Source organism: Ovis canadensis, chromosome 22, assembly GCF_042477335.2.
Source record: "Ovis canadensis isolate MfBH-ARS-UI-01 breed Bighorn chromosome 22, ARS-UI_OviCan_v2, whole genome shotgun sequence".
Taxonomy (NCBI): Eukaryota; Metazoa; Chordata; class Mammalia; order Artiodactyla; family Bovidae; genus Ovis; species Ovis canadensis.
This window is the reverse complement of record NC_091266.1, coordinates 42,823,839-42,848,181: the sequence shown is the minus strand read 5'-3', so window position 1 is coordinate 42,848,181 and position 24,343 is coordinate 42,823,839. Positions and strand designations below refer to the sequence as shown.

Here is a 24,343-nt window from a genome sequence, read left to right as displayed (position 1 = left end):
AAATCAGAGGGGGAAAATCACCTTGCCTGAGACAATAGATGCTCTATAAAATTGAACCTTTTCATTTTATCATGGAAATTACTTGTTGGCAGTGGTGCAAAAAGGCTGTTATATATTATTGTTAATTGTGGTTGGAGACACAAAGCAATATGATCATTTGATGACTTATTTGTTATTTAGAAAATGACAGCTTTTATGTGTCAGTAAATAGGAAATCACCTGGAAATATTCTTGTGAATTTAGGAACCATCTGATCCTCCTTGCTTAACGCATACAATAGACTTTAATGATGCCACAGAAGTTTGTACTTAGCAGATTATCTGCTGGTTCCACACCAGCCATCCAAAAGGGGAACACTGTCTGCTTGGTGACTGCAAGACAGAGAAATCTATAACTTTGTCAGGATTTATGTTTGATGGACAGTGGCTTCACTGGAACACAGGATGAGAGGCAATTAGTCTCCAGTTTTGTGTGTGCTCTCCAACTTGTCCAGACAGGGGCTGACAGCCTTGGCGTTCCGTTCACTCCACCACATTCCTTTCTCCTCTTCAAGAAAGGCAGAGAGGAAAACAGCAAGGAACCTAAATCCATCCTTGACTACATAAACACATTCCGGCTGAGTGTGTCTGGTGTGCGGTTCTTGTGTGCCATTTGCCGTGACAGGACACGTCTTTGGAAGATGGCACTAACTATCTTGAGGTTTTAATATGATTGCCTCCAGTGCCTGAGAAAGCCCTGTGTGTTTGCCTGACACTCTGCTCTTTTATGACAGGGCTCTAGTTTTTTCTTTTTCTTTTTTTCTTTCTCTCTCTTTCTCTCCTTTCCCTGGAACTGCAGCATCCTCAGCTGGTAATCTTAAACCCTGGGCTGCAGAGGTTTCTGTTCATATGGCCACACATTAAACACATCTTTCATGCCTCTCTGAACCAAACTCGGAGAGTGCCAATTAATAAGTTGATGGGGAAGAAGTCAATGGGTAGCATTAAGGCCACCTGTCTGGAGGCGTTAGGTGCGCACTTTGAGTGAAGGGCAACCTGCAGAGTCTGGAATGAGGTGTTTATCACATTCCTAGAGGCAGAAAATGAGAGAATAAAAAGCAGTTTACAGGGCAGCTCCTGCATCTCGCTCCCATTGTTCTTCACACTGCTCTGGCCAAGGTTAACCCTCAAAAGGAGAAAATCCCAAGCCTCTGGAGCTGTGACTTTTTATATGAGTCTAGTGTATTCTCGTGTCAAAGGCTAAAGATGGAGAGGGCATTCAATGACTTTTTTTCCCATGGAACTTCCGTTTATATCTGTTCAAACTGTTCAGAGCATCTTTCTAAATCTTTGTGACTACTCTGAAAACTCTTTTCATCCATCCCTTTTACTCATGTTCATTAATTTGGTAAATATCTATTGAGTATATAATATATGCTGGACCTCATTCTAGCTGCTGGGAATATACCCATGGGGGATGAAAACAGAGGAATGTCAAGTATCACTATTCTCATGGAGTTATTTTCTAAAGAAAGTATATAGACAACAAATAAATACTCAGAGGAGGCATTTGAATACACAGCCTTTGACTCAAGATTCAGAAAATCAGGCTAAAGGCAGGATGATGTGGGAGATTTTTAATATGAATAGAAGTGTAAGGCGAGTGCAGAGAAAAAGAGTGAGCCAGGCAGTCAGGCAAGAAAAGGAAAATTTATTAGAGGGAAAAGAGAGGGTGACTGGCCCTTAAGGAGAACCAGCATCCTCCTTTCTGACGGAGTCCCCACCAATGAAAAATTCTCTAAAGAAATGGTCACCTAGCCAGAGGTCTGGAATCTGGTGGTCTCGCAGCTTTGAGAAGATAGGCACCAGTGAGATAACAGGATGCCATTTGGGCAATTTGGTCAGTCTCAAGGATCACTCTGATTTATTATTTGTTTGCAAGGTCAGCATAATGAGCCATCTTGTCAGTGAGAACTATGTGGACCCTATCAAGAAGGGCTTGTAATAAGAGAAAAATCTAATGGACTGAAATCCCACTGCTATTGGTACTCCTTTCCAGCTTTCTCACAAATACCAGTGACAAATCTTGCTCTCTCATCCCCCCAAATGGAGACTAGATAGGGCTCAGTAGGAAGGAGGCTTGAGGTCAGGAGAATAATAGAAAATATTTCAGATTAAGGAAATAACATTTGGGGAGGGGGGGTCAAGGAGCCCTATAGGAGGAAAGAAAACTCACTCCTCCCTTTCTTCTCACCCACCACCACCCCCCACCCCCAACCCCTGCTTTCAACTTGTCCTACCGCTTTCCTTTCTTTTTGTCACCTTGGTCCAAGGCAGGAGAGTGGACCTGGCAGTCAAGGTCATTGCCCAGTTGTTCTTCACCTGCTCCTTTTCCCTTTGTCAAAAATTTAGCTCATCTTTAAGCTTTGTAAATTTACTTTTCTCTTGTTTTCTTTCCCATAATCTGCCACAGATTATGCTGCTCACAGACCCAGAGATTGAGAGCAGTTTACTGATCAGCTCGGACGAAGGGGCAACCTATCAAAAATACCGGCTGAACTTTTACATCCAGAGCTTACTTTTCCACCCCAAACAAGAGGACTGGATTCTGGCATACAGCCAAGACCAAAAGGTGAGTGCGATCACCTTGCTCGAGACAGTGGTACATGGTTGTCCTAGGGAACAACAACCACTTAGTCATCTCTGTATTTCATCTCAGTGGGCAGGTTACGTGCAGGAGCTTGAACCCTGTGCCAGTAGGGCAGGGAGCAGGAATGTGGATCTCAGGCTGCTTGTCTGAGCTGTAAATGTCTGAAAGAGCATGCAAAGGAAAAGCTAGACCATCAGGAAGATGTTGTGGAGAAACTTATTACCTGGAAGTTTCAGTCCATCGACAGCCCCCGACCCCCATGAAATCTGAGACAGTTTTGTGTGTGAGAGATATAATCATTTTTTATAAAGGACCCCATAGGTTTTCTCAGAGCCTTAAAGGGCTGGATGGCTCTGAAAGAGTTAAGCGCAATAGCTAGCGACTTGTTAAAATAGTGAGAGACATGTACATAGATGACATTCAGAATCAGGTAATCCAGGACTTTTCTTCTCTTGGTGGTTAGGCTGAAGGAGAAGTCTATTTTTTAAGAAGGCATTGATTGATGTTATGCAATTGTATGTTATAAGCATGTTATGTTTATTGTATGTTCATGTGAGTATGCAAGTGCATGGCAATATGTATATGTATTTTATGGGATAAATACTGTCAAATATATCATGTACTCTATACTGCAGTTGGGCTTCTTTAGTGACTCAAATGTTAAAGAATTCACCTGCAATGTGGGAGAGTCATGTTCGATCCCTGAGTCAGGAAGATCACCTGGAGAAGGGATGGCTACCCACTGCAGTATTCTTGCTTGAGAATTCCATGGACAGAGAAGCCTAGCAGGCTACAGTTATAAAATACATATAGCCCCTGCTTTTAAGGAACTTACATTTTCAGGTAGACTATAAGGCTGACAACAGCAAATACAATCAGATTAGAATTAGAAGAAACAAAATATACAGAGGCAAATGTGAGAGAAAACCTAAAAAAAAAAAAAAAGCCAAAAGGAACATAGCTAAAATATTGGAATGCTTTTTGTGAAATGCATGGTTCAGTGAGGTCATTCTGAACATTCTCTTTAGAGGACTTGTAAGTTACAAAGGACGTATATTTAAAGAAATATTGGACTTAGCTGAGTGAGGAGGGTGTTTGAGGATTTTATCCATCTGGACTGGTATAGACGTGTGGGGGTTCTTCCTGATGAGAGAGGAATGATACTAGCAACTTTTCAAGGTCTCTAACTGACATGAGCATTTTTTGAGGAGGCAAATTAAAATTCTTAGGATTGGAGTTTTATTCATGCTGCCCTTACTGCCAAATAAAATCACATTAGCCTAAAAATAGAAAATATTTGCAATTAGTATTTTTTCCTCTTGAGCAGCCTGGCTCCCCTTTCAGCAGAATGTACAATTTCATTCCTGGAGTCAAGCCACCGTGCATTTGGTCCAGGATGGTGCAGTTACCAGAGGCAAAGCTGAGCAGCTCAGAACACAGAGTATTAGACATTTAATCCACTGGGCTTTTGTATTGTATTTGACAGTTGGTTAATTTCCCCCTGATGCCAGAGGCACAGTGAGGGCCAGATTTACCTGGCTGAGTGAAAACTGTGCATCTTTGCAGTTGTGTTGGAAGAAAAGGCCAAAAATGTAACCCTTCATGTGCCAGCACTTCAGACAGCAGCCCCATGACCACAGTGGCAGAGTGAATTACCTTGGAGAAGTTAGGGCATGTGGGAGTTATAGCCCCAACTCGGCCACGTATGGTACTTGGGGTCAGCCTTCTTTGTCTTAAAATGTGTTTGTGTGGGTAGTTATAATTGCAGATGCACTTGGATGAGACTGAAAAAAGATTAGGCTCTGTTTTACGTGCTCAGCATGGTGCATTGTTGGTATAAAATAGCTATATCGAGAAGTATTTGGTCAACCTAGGGAAGGAAAATAAACACACATGAGTTCAGTAGTCTAAGAGGGACTAACAAGGCAGGGAGAGCCTTCATTCACATATGAGTGAAGAGTGAGTGAAGTCGCTCAGTTGTGTCCAACTCTTTGCGACCACATGGACTGTAGCCTACCAAGCTCCTCTGTCCATGGGATTTTCCAGGCAGTAGTACTGGGGTGGATTGCCATTTCCTTCTCCAGGGGATCTTCCCGACCCAGAGATCGAACCCGGGTCTCCTGCATTGTAGACAGATGCTTTACCGTCTGAGCCACCAGGGAAGTCATTCACGTATAGTAGATACCCAATCAGAGTTAGTTCATGGATTCTATGAACCTGGCAGCCCAAAGTTTAGGAGATGGAGATCTTATAAAATGATTTCACCTGGACTTTAATGAATATGTCATATTTCTTTTTTGGGGGGAGGCACACTTTACACAAGAGCAATGTCATAAACAATAATGTAAGTTTGTATAGTTAGAAAACTCATGTTAACAGGATCATGAATATGTTGATTTGGCTGAAACTGAAATTATGGAAAGTTAATTATGCATGTACTCCTGGACCCAATCTTTTTTTTTTTTTTTTTTACTGTTTAGACTGTTAGGAAAGATAATTCTTTTTTTTTTTTTCCCAATTAGGAGCCTTTTGAACATTTTGGTCAGTGGATTTATGTGTTCAGAGCTATAGATTACAAAAATTAACCTGGCAGTAATATTACGATGAACTGAGGCATTATGAGGTCAAAACCAAGAAGACCCATTAGGGTGATATCATAGAATCCTTGGTCTGGACCAGACCAAATGAATTCTGTCATTTTACATGTAGAGGAAGCCTTAACAGTCTTTGTTCTGTATGTAGCTGACAAACCAAAAATCTGAGAAGATTTTTCCCCAAAGGGGAAAATACTCATTAGTAACACATGTCTAAGTTAGGCAACTGGAATCTGAGTATGAAACTTAATAGAGTTCTACTAAATGGATGGTGATGTCTGGAGATATCACCAAAGGGGTAGAAGTCAGCCTATCTGCTAAGCTCTGTTTCTCTAGAGGAGAATGAAGGAGAGATGATCCTGGGAAAAAAGAATTATGAGAAACCCACTAACAGAAGTAGGGGTGATGGACGGGGAGGCCTGGCGTGCTGCGATCCATGGGGTCGCAAAGAGTCGGACACGACTGAGCGACTGAACTTAACTGAACTGAACTGAAGGGCTCCATATGTCAGGATGTGAATCACAGAATGAGGAGTGGTCCATTAGCAATGAGGGGATTGGGGTGCAGTCATTCGATGAGCCATTAACTGGTGGAGTTGGCCTAAAGTCAAGTGGAGAAGATGTGTGGCCACTCCAGTGGGCCAGTGATATGGAAATAGCAGTTGTCAGTCACCCACAAATCACAGAGCTTTTAGCTCCAATGAGATGCAGCAGTGGGCCCCAATGAGGGCCCCATGCCGGTGCTGGCAGGTGAGTGACTTTGGAAAACAGGAACGTTCATTCTTCCATGTAAGTATTGCTCATCACTGTGCATGACAGTCACTGCTGCTGCAGAGCTCTCAGCAAAGATGGTGGCTTAAGTGCTGGGATTCACTCTGCTGAGTGCTATTTCCCATCAGTCTGTGGTGAAATACTGTGGGTTAGAAAGCACGGAGGTGGCAGCTGCATTAGAGCTCCCCTGCGCACAGACCTCCTCACCTCTCTCCCATCGTTGGCTGTCAGACTTTCGAAGCATACTTCCTCTTTTGAATATACAGCCACCTTTGCTTTTCCCTTATTTTCCTGCCATGGCTTTCTTTCTCCTTCCGTGAATGAGGCTTTGAGCCCCCCAAGGACACAGTCTGGATCTCTGGCTCACAGGAAAGAGTCCATATGGGCCGCGGCACTCTGCCCTGACTGCATCTCATCTTGAGTGTCTGGACTCTCAGCGGACGTTTTTTGATGTGAGCATTTTAAGGGACTTGAAAGAGTTTGGTTGAACAGATTGTCCTTTCTGGCCCAAGATAGAGTTTTAGTGGCCATCAATTCCATAGGAAGCCAGATTTAAAAAAAAAAAAAGAGAAGAGCTTTTAATCAGAGAGAAACGTGTATAGCCAAATGCCCTTGAAATCCATAAAACCAGGATATTTTGATATTTTAGCCTTTTTTTAGATAAAGAAATATACCTGTGATATTCAATATCTAGATGGTTGCCAAGAGGTAAAAGTGTTCTTGAATGAGCATGTGACTCTCAAGTCACCACTAGAATAATTGAAGGGAAAAGGCTTGAGACCCACTGAAGCTCTAAAAGAAGTAACCTGCCTTCTTAAAAAGCCCTGTTGGGGGACTTCCGTGGTCTAGACACAGGTGATAGACTCCTTGGCCTCTGAATGTGAGGCTGTGCCTTTGGAAAGCCCTGAGATTTTCAGAAAAATAAATGTTATAGACATTATGGAAAGTTTGTGCCAAATGGGCCAAGGTAACCCCGTCACGTATAGTCACACCCTTTCAGCTTCTTACAAACCAGCAGTGAATCACTGTGGATGCTGTGAAGAATTCTGCGGTGAAGAATTCCAGAAGCACCAACCATCTCACGCTCCTTCATTTATTTGTTATGTCTGTAATTAAGTGGTAGGCAAACCAAACATTCTGCTCATTGCTTTTGTGTCTTTGCATTTGGAAACCGAACAGCTGGGAAAAGAAAGATACAGAGCTTCCCCTTCCTTCCATGTTCCCCTACCTCTTCTTGCCTCAGTGCAGGAAACCACCCAAGCAAGACTTAGCAGTAGGCTGAGTCTGCCAGATTACATCTTTATTTTAATTTGGCAATAAACTAGTGTACAAACTGTGCTATAAAACATTGCCTCCAACAGCATCTCTCAGTCTGTCTTAAACACCTCACTAAACATGATGTGTTGGGAAACATTGGAAATGAGAGAAAACAAGACGCAGATGTGACTGAAAGGAAATAGAAATTTGTTAAGAATAGGCATCTAAATCAGTTCTGCTGACCATCCGGGGGTGCTGGGCTCGAGGCCTGTCTGTTAGGGGTTGCACTGAGGAGTGATTTGTATAGGGGAGGGTCTGCAGTGTTGTGAAATCAATGTGAACACTCCCCGGGCTCAGACTGCCTGGTTGCTGGGGAGGAGAGACTCTCTTGTTTGGCTTATTCAGACTGGCAAGCCCTTTCCTTGGGCAGCTTTGCAGACCTACCTGCCGCCCCGACTGTGAGCAGAAGGAATCACTTTTCTCCCATCCTCGGCAGCCAGCTTCTTCTCCCCACCCCTGTGGATGCCCACGTCCTTCTAGGCCACAAACTCAGTTCCTCCACAGACAAGCAAGAATCTGACTGAACGGAGCAGCCGGGTTTGAGCTGTGGGAGACTGGGGCGCAGGTGTGCATTCAGGAGGGTGGGTGGATCGAGGTAGGGGATCTTGGTCAGCTTCAGCCTACTGTTCTTGCCACCAAGAATGACTCATCTGATGTCATCAGACTTTTCAGAGTTTTTCGAGAGGAGTAATTCTGTTTTGTTTGAAATGTGATATTTGTAAATTGTTTGTAACGAACTCAAAAACTTAAAGCAGAGAACTGTGCAGAGCAAGTGAACCTCATCTGCTGCCTTGTATTAGTCCCCAAATCACTTTTTTTTTTCTCTTATTTCCCCATCTTTCTCATCATCTTTGTTTTCCTCTTGTTCATGGATCTTCCTGTCAGTGTTATTTCAGGAGGTGTTCAGTTGTTTTGTGAATTAAAAAAAAAAATGCATCCAAATGAGTGATCAATTCTGTGGAGGGAGGACAAGACCTTTAGGACAGTTTGGTGGGTCACTGTTCATTTAGTGGCAGTTCTAGAATACTCATGAGTTTGTATGGTCTCACTTGTTCCAAAGCCCTATGAGTCAACAGTCCAAGTAATACCATGTGGGAGCTTTCAGGATCTCTGTTCTACTCTATATTACAAACTATCAAAGTTTACGAATTAAATGAGAAGTCTTCAGGCTTGCAGAGTGGCCTCACCTTCAGGATTTTAGCAAATATGTGTAGGATATACAAAAGACACAACTGTTAAGGAGGAGAACGTGTTTTGATACGGAAACCCTTTTCACAAATAATTAAAACCCTGAATATTAACAGCAACATTCTCTATATAAATGAAGACTGAATTTGAGTTAAAATCATATTGATAGAAAAGGAAAATTATACTGCAAGTATGTTTGAGGGCATACAATGGAATTTTAGTAACTTGCCTAATAGTACATTTTTAAAAGAACTGCTTTTAGTTTTCTCTTTTCTTTCTTTATATGAGTCCAGAAATTTTATTTAAACAGTTTTATATCTATTTCTTAAAAAAAAAACACACTTTCTTTTATTTCTTTTAATCCTTTCTACTTTTCCTGACTGGGCACTAACAGAAGACCATTGCTTATCACAACTGCTTTGAATGCCAGGAATTCCCTGGGAAATAATGACTGCTCAACAAGAGAAGAGATGTCAGCAGTTTCCAACACTCGGTAATATTGGTTTCTTACCAGTGATAGACAACACAGCAAGTGAGACAGGAACATCAGCTCTCTACTCTGTCAGGCCCTGCAGATGGCTGTGTGACCTTCAGCAAGTCACTTAACTTTTAGAGTTTCTCCAGCTGTGAAATGGAAGTAATAATAGTACCTGGCTCACAGGACTGTTTGAAGATGCTGAGATAATGTATGTAAAACACTCAACACAGTGCCTGGCACATGGTTCTTCAAAGACCTAGGAGAGAGAGCCACCTGGTGTGCCACAACTAGATACAAACACAAGGCTGCCTTAGCAGCAATCCAGGATTGTCTTCCCCACATACGAGAAGTTATAGAAACTTTAGTCAATGTTGACTATACTCTTAGTGGCTAAAAGGTACCATTGAACCAGAATGAATGGAGCAAGCAAGAACCAATATTTGGTCCTAAGAAAATATTATCGATTATAATAGCAGTATGCCATTACATATTAATGTATTTGCCTTCAGAGCAACTCTATTTGTTTTTGAATAGACCTAGCAGCCCTTTCATGTCAAAAGGGCAAGATTGAAATAAAATATAAATAGATCCTTCAAATTCAGCCCCCGGAGGATATTCAAATAATTTCTGCACAACACTTGGGAGACTGATACCTACCTAAAGCCATCACTTTTCCCAAGGCACTGCATTAAGTAAAAAGGCACTCAGTTATTTATAAGAAATACGTACAGTGTTATATACCATGCTGCCTTGGCAAGATTTCCATGTGCTTGAAATTTCCCAATGTCAGAGCTGATTTCTAACCTCATGAATATATTAGTAATTTAAGTATCCAAGTACAAAACTGGCAATTAGACTGGAAACCAGGGAGCTTGCTAAATGTCAACCCCAATGCTTGTTTATAAAACAAATTCTCAAGCCGAAATGTCATCCTATGCAAACACAGAAGTCCTGTGTTCACCTTAGCTAACTTGTTTAACCAGGTTGTAGCATTATTTTTCAGTTGCTACATAAAGCAGATTGATCTATCTATTCCCAAGTTTGAATAAACAGGCTGCAAGAATTAGGAGAAATGGACATTTTAAAATGAGTGATTAGGACTAAGGTTTGGACAGACAGAATTATGCTCTTTTTAGCTAGTTGAGCTTAATTTATTTCCAATAAATTACATTTTTGCTTGTGTTTTGTAGCTAGCTTTTTTGATCTGTTCTAACCACCACTTGTCTAAATGGATTAAGATGCCTCTTAAATCCAGGCATCCATCCAGGGAACTTTGAAAGACATTTGACATCCTAAGAGGGCATGGACCTCTTCTTAAACCTGTCTCTCGTAGTGGTCCTTTAGAAATCAAGTAAGTGACATTTTCCTGTATTTTTCCTTTTCAAGAGTGTGTGTAACCAACAGTGTTGCCACGGAGGGGAGTGGTTTGGGGAGAAGGAAGTTTTGGCCTTATAGACAGACACATTTTGTGAACTTATGACTCTGAATTTCACATTAAAAAAAAATTCAATGTTACCTTGTCCAACTTCCTCTTTTCAGCATAAGAGGATATTGTAAGTACAAATTATAAACGGCACACTCAGTGGTCTAAGAGACTCAGAGGCCCAGGCAGGATCTCATAGATGGCAAGAGGAAGAGAAACTGGAAGTCAGAAACCAGCCTCCTGAAACAACCAGATCCTGTACTGTAAAATAGTACCAGATGAAAAGTCACAAATTCAAATCGGCAAGGCTCACTCACCTGACTTACTTAATTTCAGTGCCTGCCTGCTGATCTCATTGCAGGCATGATGAGAAAATGTCCCAGCATAAGACTTGTGGTCCAAAGTCAGACCCCCCCCCCCACCCCGCCCCCAGCTACTCCAGGAACAGCCAGGCTAAGCAATATCCAACCTCAGAGGCAAGGGACATGGAAGTGTTGTCTAGGATCGTTCCTTGCTTCCTGAAAGTCAGGAAGAAAATAGCAATCACACCTGCTTCTCCTTGCCATTCCTTGTTTTTTTCAGGGTCTGTGGGCAGTTCAGGCTGGAGGCAGTGATCAGCAGGAAGAGGAAAGGCTGAGAACTAGCACTGACCCTTTACTCCATAGTAAACTCTCTGCCAGGCCTTTCGCATTGATTCCTCAACTTCTTTCTCACATGAAACATTGACTTTATCTTTATGCCTATTTAATATTTGGGGAATCTGAGGCTCCAAAAGGTTAAGAAAATTCCCCAGGGTGGTTGATAGAGCTAGGAGTCTAATCCAGGTTTGATTCTCTTCATACTCTGTCCTCACTGCACCAAACACTGCCTCCCTAGAAAAGCCATTGTGATATTTTCTTTTCTTTAATTGCCTTTTTTTTTTCAATTTTGTTTAACCATATTCCCCATGTCCAACCTACTGTGCGACCCATTCCCTCTGGCAGATGCTGTAGTATGCATTTCAAAGCTGAGTTTCACAGCAGAGGGAAAACTGCTGTTTGAAGATCATGCAACAGAGGAAGGGAGAGCAAGAAGGGAACTGTCCCTGGCTGGTTCCCAGGCAGCAAACAGTCCCTTGTGACTCAGCAGGCCAGCTTGTGTCATAAGCACTGTGACCCCTGCTCACCTCCTCCAACCTTGCACCAGCTCTGGTCCCAGGGGTCTATGTGTAAAATTTCCCCTTGCCCAGCAAAATGACTAGAGCTTTCAGAAGTGAATCCTTCTGTAAATTGGTGCAGCCACTGTGGAAAACAGTATGGAGATTCCTTTAAAAATTGAAAATAGAACTACTGTATGATCCAACAATCCCACTCCTGGGCATTTATCCAGAAAAGACTCTCAAAAAGATACATATGCTTCATGGGGCCTCTCTGGTGGCTCAGCGGTGAAGAATCTGTCTGCCAGTGCATGAGATACAGGTTCAATCCCTGATCTGGGGAGATCCCACATGCCACAGGGCAGCTAAACCTGTGTGCCTCAGCTGTGCAGCCTGTGTGCCTCAGCTATGCAGCCTGTGTGCCTCAGCTATGCAGCCTGTGTGCCTCAGCTATGCAGCCTGTGCTCTAGATCCTGGGAGCCACAGCTGCTGAGGCCATGTGCTGCAACTGCTGAAGCCCATGTGCCCCAGAGCCTGTGCTCTGTAACAAGAGAAGCCACCACAATGAGAAGTTTATGTACCACAACTAGAGAGTAGCCCATGCAGTGTGAAGACCAAGCACAGCCAAAAGTAAATAAACAGAATTGTTTCACAGAAGATACATACACCCCGATGTTCATAGCAGCACTCTTTGCAACAGTCAAGACACAGAAGCAGTCTAAATGTCCACTGACAAATGAATAGATAAGGTATGTCACACACACAGACACACACACACACACACACATGCACAGATGCAATCACTCAGCCATAAAAAAAGAATGAAATAATGCCATTTGCAGCAACACGGATGGATCTAGAGATTATCATATTAAGTAAAGTCAGTCTGGCAGACAAATACTGTATATCACTTATATGTGGAATCTTATAAAATGACACAAATGAACTTATTTGCAGAACAGAAACAGGCTCACAGACATAGGAAAAACAAACTTATGGTCATCAAAGGGGAAAGGGGAGTGGGGGGAAGATAAACCAGGAGTTTGAGATTAACGGGTATCCACTACTATATATAAAATTGATACACAAGTTTCTATTATATATTATAGGGAACTGTATTCAAAATCTTGTTATAACCTATAGTGGAAAGAGTATGTAAAAAGAATGTGTTTATGAATAAAACAATCACGTTGCTGTACACCAAATGCTAGCACAACATTGAAAACCGATTATACTTCAATGAAAAATTAAAAACTGGAATGAAATAAATAAAAATAAATCAGTAGTCCTTGGAATGATTAGATGAAATATTTAGATATTCTAGAAAAGTCTCTAAAGCCCATCATTCAAATTTGAGACAAAATTTATAGTTGCCTGTGTGTGTATAGCACAGAGAGTCATAGTCATCATCTTGCAATAACCTATAACAGGAAAGAATCTGAAATAGAATACACAAACCCATGCATGTGTGTGTATATATATAAGCTATACTTAAATGAAATGACCCTCTCTTATACTCAGTCTTGGTCAGATTTTTTCTTTTTAAAATTTTGTTTATTGTTATTATTGTTCTTCTTCCCTTTCCTCGTTCCCAAATCCAGGGGCCCTGGCTTATCCAGGCACCCATCTCTTCCCTGCTCTGCTCAGCCACTTGCTAACTGCTCTCTCCCCTCTGTCCCATCTCCACATGGCTATTGGGTCTATCTTACGGAAGCACACATCCAGTATGTTCCAAGCAACAAGTGTTTCCTCCTGCTTATTTTTATCTCTCAAAACTTGCTAAGTTTCATCATTTATGCATTTAAATAATGGGACAATTACATGGTTATTGAGAGTTACTCATTTTTTCCTGTCAGTGTCTAGATATGAGGCATTTGTGATATAGATGCTTAGCATCTAATTGTTTTATCTATTCTCTATTTCTACATCTATATTATAGAACCTTTAAGCCTAAGATTCTATTTGAAAATTTCCCTAAGTACCTCCAGATCTGGGAGCACAGGAAATGGCCACAAATTGAACTGGCCCACTGTTACCTATTGACCCTTGCTGCCCAATCCACCCAAGTTCCATAGGTTTAACCCCCCAATCCTGCCAAACAGGACTGTGGGGCACGTGACAGACTTCATTGCCAGCTGGGGGATGGCCAGTGACAGGTTTGATAAATCCAACCTTGGGAGAATTTGATGGAGCTGGTGACATGTCATCATTCCTGCTCACTCTTCATCAGCAAAGCTTTGCGGCCCCTTATTTTTTGACCTCATTGTCCGTTGAGTCCCGTCTCCATTAGCTCCCCATGAGTTTGGTTGGATTGCCTCCACCCAATCTGTTCCCAGGCTGTGTTTATAGCCTCTGCTCCCACTTCACTTTCCTTTACTCACACCTGCCAAGCTGAGTCTCGCATAGTTGACAAAAGAAGAACAAAGACACCGCTCTACCTTTTTTTTCAGGCTTCCCTGGTGGCTCAGGTGGTAAAGCGTCTGCCTGCAATTTGGGAGACCCGAGTTCAATCCCCGGGTCAGGAAGATCCCCTGGAGAAAGAAATGGCAACCCACTCCACTACTGTTGCCTGGAAAATTCCATGGATAGAGGAGCCTAATAGGCTACAGTCCATGGGGTCGCAAAGAGTCAGACACAACTGAGCGACTTCACTTTAACTTTTTCTGCTCTGTTTATTTGCTCAGATTGACCCACTTGTCCTAAAACACTCTTTCCTCACACTGTCATACTGAGAGATTTTAACTGTATGCCCAGTCCCACCATGAGAACTTGGGGAGACTTCCCGCTTTTACTGTCTTACATAAGCCACCACAGCAATCTGGACAAAATATAACACATTACTACATATCATGTATGACAGATGCTGAGAAGTTTGCCTTTTCTCTGAGGAACTTGCATCTCTTGGAGGTGGGGGAGCTGGTCTGGGAAGGGGGTCATGGTTCTGTATCTATTCCTGTCCCCACTGGCCAAGGAGAAGACTTGTGTCAGAACTGGATGAAGTTTGAGGTCCCTTATGATGTGATTTCCCACTAAGAGTGTACTCTGGCCTCCTTTGCTGTGTAACCAGAGCATGAGAGCCCATCTCTGAAGACTATGGATTTCTCTGGGTTGCTCTTCTTCTTCCTGTGGAGGCTAGTGGAGGAAGGAGCTTGATATTTGCAATGCCCCAGGGCTGGCACTATAAATTTACTGGAAGTCCTCAAGGCCCCATCTCTTTTCTTGTTAAAAAGAATGCAATAACAGCAGTGAGAACTGGAGCGTCATGAGGTGACTGACTGCTTTGTCCCCAGACCATCCCCAGGGTGGTATTAGGATGAGGCAGATCAAATACAACTGGCAGGGTTTTCTGTCAGCCTTTTCAGGAAGGGCAATTTGCAAGCCTCCTGCCTCTGAAACTATTAAGGGCAGAGCCACAGAGTGGAGGGAGCAGGCAGCCTTGAAGAGAGCCAACCGCAGGAAGTGTTCCTCCAACCTGGAAGCCTCTGCAGGAGACCATGTGGAGGAGACCCAGGACCTGCCTCCTGATGAGAAAATCGCCATGGGGACCTTTGTGGTGAAAGCATCCAAACCCATCAATCCGAGACTGAAACTCTTCCCTGGTGGCCCAGGTGATAAAGAATCTGCTTGCGATGCAGGAGACCTGGGTTCAGTTCCTGGGACGAGAAGATCCCTTGGAGAAGGAAATCCCCATGGACAGAGGAGTCTGGCGGGATACAGTCCGTAGGGTCACAAAGAGTCAGATTTTACTGAGCAGCTTTCACTTTCAAAGACTGAAACATGCCATCACTCTTACCTTCTGCCAAAGGGTGTCCTTGATTTCTTAGCTGCTAAAGAAAATCCCTAATAGGTCCCTGTCTTAATGCTATAAAATGAAGGGCTGCGTTGATCTGATTTAGAACAATTGAGAAGACTTTCCAGGGACAGCAATGCTTGCAAGCTTTTGCATCACCACAAAGAAGGTGAATTTCTATTCAAAAAAAGATGCTGTTCTGCTCGCGATTCAGCCAAAATGTGAATGGTAAGAAGACAGAAAATGAAAGTTGCAAGGAGCTGCTCTCATACCCCACTTCTTCCAGCCCTTCTTATTTTGCTGTCAATTAGGAATTCTGAGCACTGTTGGTGGATCTCAACTTGCCCAGCCCCAAGCTGTTTGTCCCCCTGTGGCTTCCCTCTTTATTCTCCATTGGAGCCTTTGCCTCTCAGCCAACTTGCAGCTCTCCAGGATGGCACCAGAGAGGACTGTACAGTTGGTTGAAAGCTGGTAATAAAACCAACCCTTGAAATTGCATCCTTTGCAATTAATTGTTTTTTTATCTGCATTCTTCATATGGCAGACAAAGACAGATGGCAAGAAAACAAGCCAATGTGATGATGATCAAGTTATTAAAAAAAAAAAAAAAAGGAAAGAAGGACCGACTAACACTTCAGGGGAGGAACTGGCAGGAAGAAGTGTTGAAAGCCCCCACACTAGGGTAATAACAGAGTGGAGAGTTGGACCTTGAGCTGCTAATACATCTTGAGCTTAGATGAGCAATGAGTTTTTGCTCATTAACTTACATTTACTGAGGTGGAGAGGTGGTCTCAGACAGTTTAGAGTGATTCTAAACTGGAAGAATCATCTGCCTTTCATTCTTTAGTTAACTAGAATCCTTCCCTTCTCCCTGTCTAAAATGTCTACTCCTTCCATTTTCTTTTTTGCTAATATTTTGTACCAGGATTAGTAAAAAAAATTAAAAAAAAAAAAAAAAAACAGATCTAAACCCTTCCAAGAAGGCATTTGGGAGGTCATGACAGAGGATTAGTAGACAAGCACTGCTCTCCTAAAACTAGTTCAGACAGTCTTTTCTGCCCCCTGATCATTCTTCTTCTCTTTCTCTGGGTTTGACACTGCTGGAGAAAGCTGTGGATGCTTTCTCTGATGTGACAAGTAGTAATGATAGTTCTCAGTTCTGTGTTCTGACAGTCAAAAGAAACCTTGGAGCTACACACAGATAGGGAGGAAAATAAATCTTATTTAGGTGCTGCCACCACTATGAATTTTCTTAAAGGACATTGACTCTTTCTACACAGAAAGCCTTCCACTGGTGGCTGAGATAGTCACTGGGTGAAAAAAAAAAAAAAAAAAGGCTTGGGTAGCACTCTCTATTTTGTGGAGGAAAACTTTGCTGTCAGACTCTGCAGGTTTAATGAACACGTTAACTTGGATGGCTGTGAGTTGTTTTCTCCTTTTCTTGGTGTGACATCAGGCTGAACAATTAAATTCTTAGAGAGGAAAGGTTTGAAGTAGTATGTGGAGTATACAGAGCAGCTCTGTCTAAGGGTGAATATATAAGACCTTGCCTTCAAATCCTTGGGAATTTCAAATGTGCTGATATTTATAGTTTTATTTGTTGGTTTTAGGTACAGGCCTCTAGCTATGGATCCATGGAAGTAAAACATCTTCCTCTGCTAAATTACCTTTGTCTGTTCTTTGGGAAACCTGAGTGTTTTACTAGGTAGATCCATCACTAGGGAATTTGCATGATGTAAAGTCAATACTTTATTTTTCCCTGTTGGTCATCTGCTATGTGCAAGGCACTGTGTAGATACAAAAAGATGGAATTCCAGACATAAAAACTTTGTGATCTCATCAGAGAGGGAAGGGATGATCTCAGATATTTTAGAGTGAGTTTAGATAGGTAGGGATTTCTGTCTTGCATTATAAAAGGCTCTCTTGAAAGGTTACTAAGAAAGTTAAATATACGGACTATAGTTTGATAGCATTTCTTATACCATAGTTCTTTGGAAATGAGACCACTAGGAAATCTCAGTGTGTAGGAGAGGGTTCATAGAAAAAATGTCCTCTCATCTAGACCTAAAAAGAAGACTGGCATTGTGGTAGGCAAGCCTTGAAGCCACCTCTGCCAGAGTGGGTAGTACCAGGGAAGGCATGGCAGGGGACATGTGCCCAGGTGTGAATGGAAAGGGGAGAAACAAGTCCACTGTCACGAGAGGGTACCTTTTGAGATAGGAAACTATAAAAAATGTCACTGAGCTGAATAAGAGAGGCTTGGTTTATTGGATTGTTCAATGTGCCCACTGCTTGAGGGGCCTCTAGATGCTCACAAATAACAAAGCATCTCCTTGAAGAGGATAAAAACAAATATCATGGGACATACCTGACTGGTCCACAGGTTCTGAATCCAAGCCTAGAGGGATCAATTTAAAAAGACATAGGGGAAAACACACACACACAAACACACACATAAATGCTGGCACCCAACAATTCCTCACTGTGATGAATTCTATGTGAAGACAGAGGTAGCAATCCCTTGGTGTAGCTGTAGAAGAGCTCAGAATTTATATATGATTTTCAGAATATATGTGAGTCTAGCCTTCACACAGAATTATTATTTCATATGACCCTGATTCTCTCACATTTGCATAAATCTTTGTATATAAATATAGATACTAACATACATTTATAAATAGCTATAGGCATACACAGTGGCCTGATTTCTGTTCCCTTTGAACTCATAGAAAGCAGTGCAGCTCTGGGTTTTAATTTTTTAAAAAAAGATGGTGCAAGAGGAGAGGAAACCAAAGACACTCAGGATCAAATGATCACTGTTCTGATCCAAGTTTGAATATTAAAACCCAAGTGTTCGGGACGTAGTGGGAAGCAGAACATGCACCCTCTGTCTGCTTGGCGTCTGAATTAAGAGGGAGGATGTTGTTGTGTCTTCTGTTGCCCCACAAGGGGAACTGTCTCCCCTTTCTCCTCGGCACTGTTAAAATGAATCAAGCATGAAATGTACCCAGGAAGCCTAGCCCCAACCCAGGCATTGTAGGGCAGGGAAAAATAATAAGACTTGAAAGGAAAAGTCACAGATTCTTCTTGGCTGAATGCCCAAATACTGAGTAGCTGGGGCCAAGTGAGCACCTCGCTTTGGTAGCCAAATACTTCAGCCTCTTTTTTGACTTCAGGATGTGTTTTGATCCAATGTACACAGTGTCGTAGCAGGCTCTTCCAAGGGTCAGTAAATGCTCACTTGAGCCGACTTACTTCTTGGACATGCCTGGTACATCTGCAGGCGTGGTGAGTCACTTGGTGAGTCATTTGACCCTCCATTGCTCGCTGAGGCTGGGGAGGGCGGACAGTCATGGTACTCAATACACAGTGACTCACCATCCATTCACTGTGGGATCTGGCACTTGCAGTGGTGGATGACTGGGATGTGAGTGGGTTACAGACCAGGCACATAGCAGAAAGGAGATGTTCCAAAATGATATTTTCAAATCAGCGGGCCAGACATCCGTGGGAACTGGAATGCCTCGAGCAATAGGAATCTCTGGGCTGCCATCAGAGGACACTTCTAGAAGCAAAAGAACAACAACGACAACAACAAAAACACCAAGAAAGGTTCCTGTAAAACCATCCTGGGTATAGTGCTGTGAAATTACTGGAGAGGAGCAGGAGTAGGAGTGAGGCGACAATGAAGAACAAGATGTAAGAGAAGAAAGACATCTGGAGGGGAAGGAGTATGCCAAGGGTTAGACCCTGTGTCTTGAGCAGTGTTTCTTTGTGGTTGCCCTTGGAAAGCACTGTAGCAAATGGACTTGAAATCTCCCCAGCTGTGTAACCATTGCTAAAATGACCATAATAGCTTTATATATTACTGGGAGGGATGCTATGTGGATTAAGGAATGTATGAGAAGCACTTGAATTATAGTAAGAGCTTAGTCCATGCAGGTTGCTGTTAGAGCCTGGAGTTCCTCTCAGTTCATTTCAGTCGTGTCTGACTCTTTGTGACCCCATGAATCACAGCACGCCAGGCCTCCCTGTCAATTACCAACTCCCGGAGTTCACTTCCATTGAGTCAGTGATGCCATCCAGCCATCTCATCCTTGGTCACCCCCTTCTCCTCCTGCCCCCAATCCCTCCCAGCATCAGAGTCTTTAACAATGAGTCAACTCTTCGCATGAGGTGGCCAAAGTACTGGAGTTTCAGCTTTAGCATCATTCCTTCCAAAGAACATCCAGGGCTGATCTCTTCAGAATGGATTGGTTGGATCTCCTTGCAGTCCAAGGGACTCTCAAGAGTCTTCTCCAACACCACAGTTCAAAAGCATCAATTCTTCTGCACTCAGCCTTCTTCACAGTCCAACTCTCACATCCATACATGACCACAGGAAAAACCATAGCCTTGACCAGATGGACCTTTGTTGGCAAAGTAATGTCTCTGCTTTTGAATATGCTATCTAGGTTGGTCATAACTTTTCTTCCAAGGAGTAAGCGTCTTTTAATTTCATGGCTGCAGTCACCATGTGCAGTGATTTTGGAGTCCCTAAAAATAAAGTCTGACACTGTTTCCACTGTTTCCCCATCTATTTCCCATGAAGTGATGGAACTGGATGCCATGATCTTGGTTTTCTGAATGTTGAGCTTTAAGCCAACTTTTTCACTCTCCTCTTTCACTTTCATCAAGAGGCTTTTCAGTTCCTCTTCACTTTCTGCCATAAGGGTGGTGTCATCTGCATATCTGAGGTTATAGATATTTCTCCCGGCAATCTTAATTTCAGCTTGTGTTTCTTCCAATCCAGTATTTCTCATGATGTACTTTGCATATAAGTTAAATAACCAGGGTGACAATATACAGCCTTGATGTACTCCTTTTCCTATTTGAAACCAGTCTGTTGTTTCGTGTCCAGTTCTAACTGTTGCTTCCTGACCCGCATACAGATTTCTCAAGAGGCATGTTAGGTGGTCTGGTATTCCCATCTCTTTCAGAATTTTCCACAGCTTTTTGTGATTCACACAATCAAAAGCTTTGGCATAGTCAATAAAGCAGAAATAGATGTTTTTTCTGGCACTCTCTTGCTTTTTCCATGATCCAGCGGATGTTGGCAATTTGATCTCTGGTTCCTCTGCCTTTTCTAAAACCAGCTTGAACATCAGGAAGTTCATAGTTCACGTATTGCTGAAGCCTGGCTTGGGGAATTTTGAGCACTACTTTACTAACATGTGAGATGAGTGCATTTATGCGGTAGTTTGAGCATTCTTTGGCATTGCTTTTCTTTGAGATTGGAATGAAAACTGACCTTTTCCAGTCCTGTGGCCACTGCTGAGTTTTCCAAATTTGCTGGCATATTGAGTGCAGCACTTTCAAAGCATCATCTTTCAGGATTTGAAATAGCTCCACTGGAATGCCATCACCTCCACTAGCTTTGTTCATAGTGATGCTTCCTAAGGGCCACTTGACTTCACATTCCAGGATGTCTGGCTCTAGATGAGTGATCACACCATCTTGATTATCTGGGTCGTGAAGATCTTTTTTGTACAGTTATTCTGTGTATTCTTGTCATCTCTTCTTAATATCTTCTGCTTCTGTTAGGTCCATACCATTTCTGTCCTTTATCGAGCCCATCTTTGCATGAAATGTTCCCTTAGTATCTCTAATTTTCTCAAAGAGATCTGTAGTCTTTCCCATTCTGTTGTTTTCCTCTATTTCTTTGCATTGATCGTTGAAGAAGGCTTTCTTATCTCTTCTTGCTAATCTTTGGAACTCTGCATTCAGATGCTTATATCTTTCCTTTTCTCCTTTGCTTTTCGCCTCTCTTCTTTTCACAGCTATTTGTAAGGCCTCCCCAGACAGACATTTTGCTTTTTTGCATTTCTTTTCCATGGGGATGGTCTTGATCCTTGTCTCCTGTACAATGTCATGAACCTCATTCCATAGTTCATCAGGCACTCTATCTATCAGATCTAGGCCCTTAAATCTATATTTCACTTCCACTGTATAATCATAAGGGATTTGATTGAGGTTATACCTGAATGGTCTAGTGGTTTTCCCTAGTTTCATCAATTTAAGTCTGAATTTGGCAATAAGGAGTTCATGATCTGAGCCATAGTCAGCTCCTGGTCTTGTTTTTGTTGACTGTATAGAGCTTCTCCATCTTTGGCTGCAAAGAATATAATCAATATGATTTTGGTGTTGATCATCTGGTGATGTCCATGTGTAGAGTCTCCTCTTGTGTTGTTGGAAGAGGGTGTTTGCTATGACCAGTGCATTTTCTTGGCAAAACTCTATTAGTCTTTGCCCTGCTTCCTTCTGCATTCCAAGGCCAAATTTGCCTGTTACTCCAGGTGTTTCTTCAGAGAAGGCAATGGCACCCCACTCCAGTACTCTTGCCTGGAAAGTCCCATAGACGGAGGAGCCTGGTAGGCTACAGTCCATGGGGTCACTAAGAGTCAGACACGACTGAGTGACTTCACTTTCACATTTCACTTCCATGCATTGGAGAAGGAAATGGCAACCCACTCCAGTACTCTTGCCTGGAGAATCCCAGGGACGGGGGAGCCTGGCGGGCTGCTGTCTATGGGGTCGCACAGAGCTGGACACGACCGAAGCGACTTAGCAGCAGCAGCAGCCAGGTGTTTCTTGACTTCCTACTTTTGCATTCCATTCCCCTATAATGAAAAGGAAATCTCCTTTGGGTGTTAGTTCTAAAAGGTCTTGTACGTCTTCATAGAACCGTTCAACTTCAGCTTCTTCAGCGTTACTGGTTGGGGCATAGCCTTGGATTACTGTGATATTGAATGGTTTGCCTTGGAAACAAACAGAGATCATTCTGGCATTTTTGAGATTGTATCCAAGTACTGCATTTTGGACTCTTTTGTTGACCATGATGGCTACTCCATTTCTTCCGAGGGATTCCTGCCTGCAGTAGTAGATATAATGGTCATCTGAGTTAAATTCACCCATTCCAGTCCATTTTAGTTTGCTGATTCCTAGAATGTCAGCATTCGCTCTTGCCATCTCTTGTTTGACCACTTCCAATTTGTCTTGATTCATGGACCTGACATTCCAGGTTCTTATGCAATATTGCTCTTTATAGCATCAGACCTTGCTTCTATCATCAGTCACATCCGCAGCCTGGTGTTTTTGCTTTGGCTCCATCCCTTCATTCTTTCTGGAGTTATTTCTCCTGATCTCTAGTAGCGTGTTGGGCACCTACTGACCTGGGGAGTTCCTCTTTTGTATCCTATCATTTTGCCTTTTCATACTGTTCATGGGGTTCTCAAAGCAAGAATACTGAAGTGGTTTGCCATTCCCTTCTCCAGTGGACCACATTCTGTCAGACCTCTCCACCATGACCCGCCTGTCTTGGGTTGCCCCGCGGACATGGCTTAGTTTCATTGAGTTAGACAAGGCTGTGGTCCTAGTGTGATTAGATTGAGTAGTTTTCTGTGAGTATGGTTTCAGTGTGTCTGCCCTCTGATGCCCTCTTGCAGCACCTACCATCTTACTTGGGTGTCTCTTAACCTTGGGCGTGGGATATCTCTTCACGGCTGCTCCAGCAAAGCGCAGCCACTGCTCCTTACCTTGGACAAAGGGTATCTCCTCACCACTGCCCTTCCTGACCTTCAACGTGGGATAGCTCCTCTAGGCCCTGCTGCACCTGCGCAGCCACCGCCCCTTGGACATGAGGTTGTTCCTCCCGGCCGCTGCCCCTGGCCTCGGGCTCAGGGTGGCTCCTCCCAGCTGCTGCACCTGGCCTCGGATGTGGGGTAACTCCTCTTGGCTGCTGCCCTTCGAGCCTGGGGTCCTCCCAGCTTCTGCACCTGGCCTCGGACGTGGGGTAGCTCTTCTCGGCCGTTCCTGTGCCGTCACAGTCTGGCACTCTCATCCGCTGCCCCTGCCCTCGGATGTGGGGTAGCTCCTCTCAGCTGCTGCCCTTCGGGTCTGGGGTCCTCCCAGCTTCTGTCCCTGGCCTCGGACATGGGGTAGCTCTTCTCGGCCGCGCTTCGTGCGTCGGGTGCAGCCGCCCGTGCTTAAGGTGCGGAGTTCCTCTACTCTGTTTAAAAAGCCATCACTGGCTCCTTCTACCTGCAGGGCCGGATTTTCTTCCCCATAACTTGCCATTCAAAGCCTTTTCAAGTTGCCAGTTCAGTTCAGTCACTCAGTTGTGTCTGACTCTGCAACTGCATGGACTGTAGCACGCCAGACTTCCCTGTCCATCACCAACTCTCAGAGTTTGCTCAAGCTCATGTCCATCGAGTCAGTGATGCCATCCAACCATCTCATCCTCTGTTGTCCCCTTCTCTTCCTGCCTTCAATCTTTCCCAGCATCAGGGTCTTTTCCAGTGAGTCAGTTCTTCACATCAGGTTGCCAAAGTATTGGAGCTTCAGCTTCAGCGTCAGTCCTTCTAATGAATGTTAAAGACTGATTCCCTTTGAGATGGTCTGGTTTAATCTCCTTGCAGTCCAAGGGACTCTCAAGAGTCTTCTCTAACATCGCAGTTGAAAAGCATCAGTTCTTTGGTGCTCAGCTTTCTTTATGGTCCAACTCTCACATCCATACATGACTACTGGAAAAACTAAAGCTTTGACTACATGTGTCTTTGATAAGCCACATTTATTCAAATACCATCCCTGATTTCTCACCTCTTATCCATGCTATTCCCTTTGGGAGTACTGTTTGTCTTATCTTTGTCAGTTTGAATTCTGCCATTCATTCACATCCATGGTGAGTTACCATACATCTCAGAAGCATCCCTAATTGATTTCTGAATCCCCTTCCTCTGAATTTCTTCATCTGGTGATTGCATGCATTGTTCATTATCTTTTGTCAGATTTGGGTTATATTATTGGCTTTCTGAGAGCCAGGTCTAGGTTTTGGGCTTCTTTGTATTTCAGACAACAGTCTGCTATTCCACGGCCAGTAATACAGCTTACCAGGCAGAATGGGGTATGAATCCCAATTTATTTTAATATTTAGTGGGCATGTGATTTCCAACAAATCACTTAATCTTTGTGAGCTTCAGTTT

The 24,343-nt window shown here is 43.1% G+C and overlaps 1 protein-coding gene across 4 annotated transcripts in view; it reads left to right on the top strand.

Annotated features, from left to right (window-relative positions):
- Window positions 1-24,343, top strand: part of SORCS1 (sortilin related VPS10 domain containing receptor 1) — a 578,836-nt gene that overhangs the window by 365,387 nt on the left and 189,106 nt on the right. For all 4 annotated transcript variants that reach the window (XM_069568056.2, XM_069568058.1, XM_069568054.1 and 1 more), the window contains exon 4: window positions 2,452-2,610. In XM_069568056.2, coding sequence (XP_069424157.1) covers window positions 2,452-2,610 — 159 coding nt within the window. The remainder of the gene's footprint in view (window positions 1-2,451; window positions 2,611-24,343) is intronic.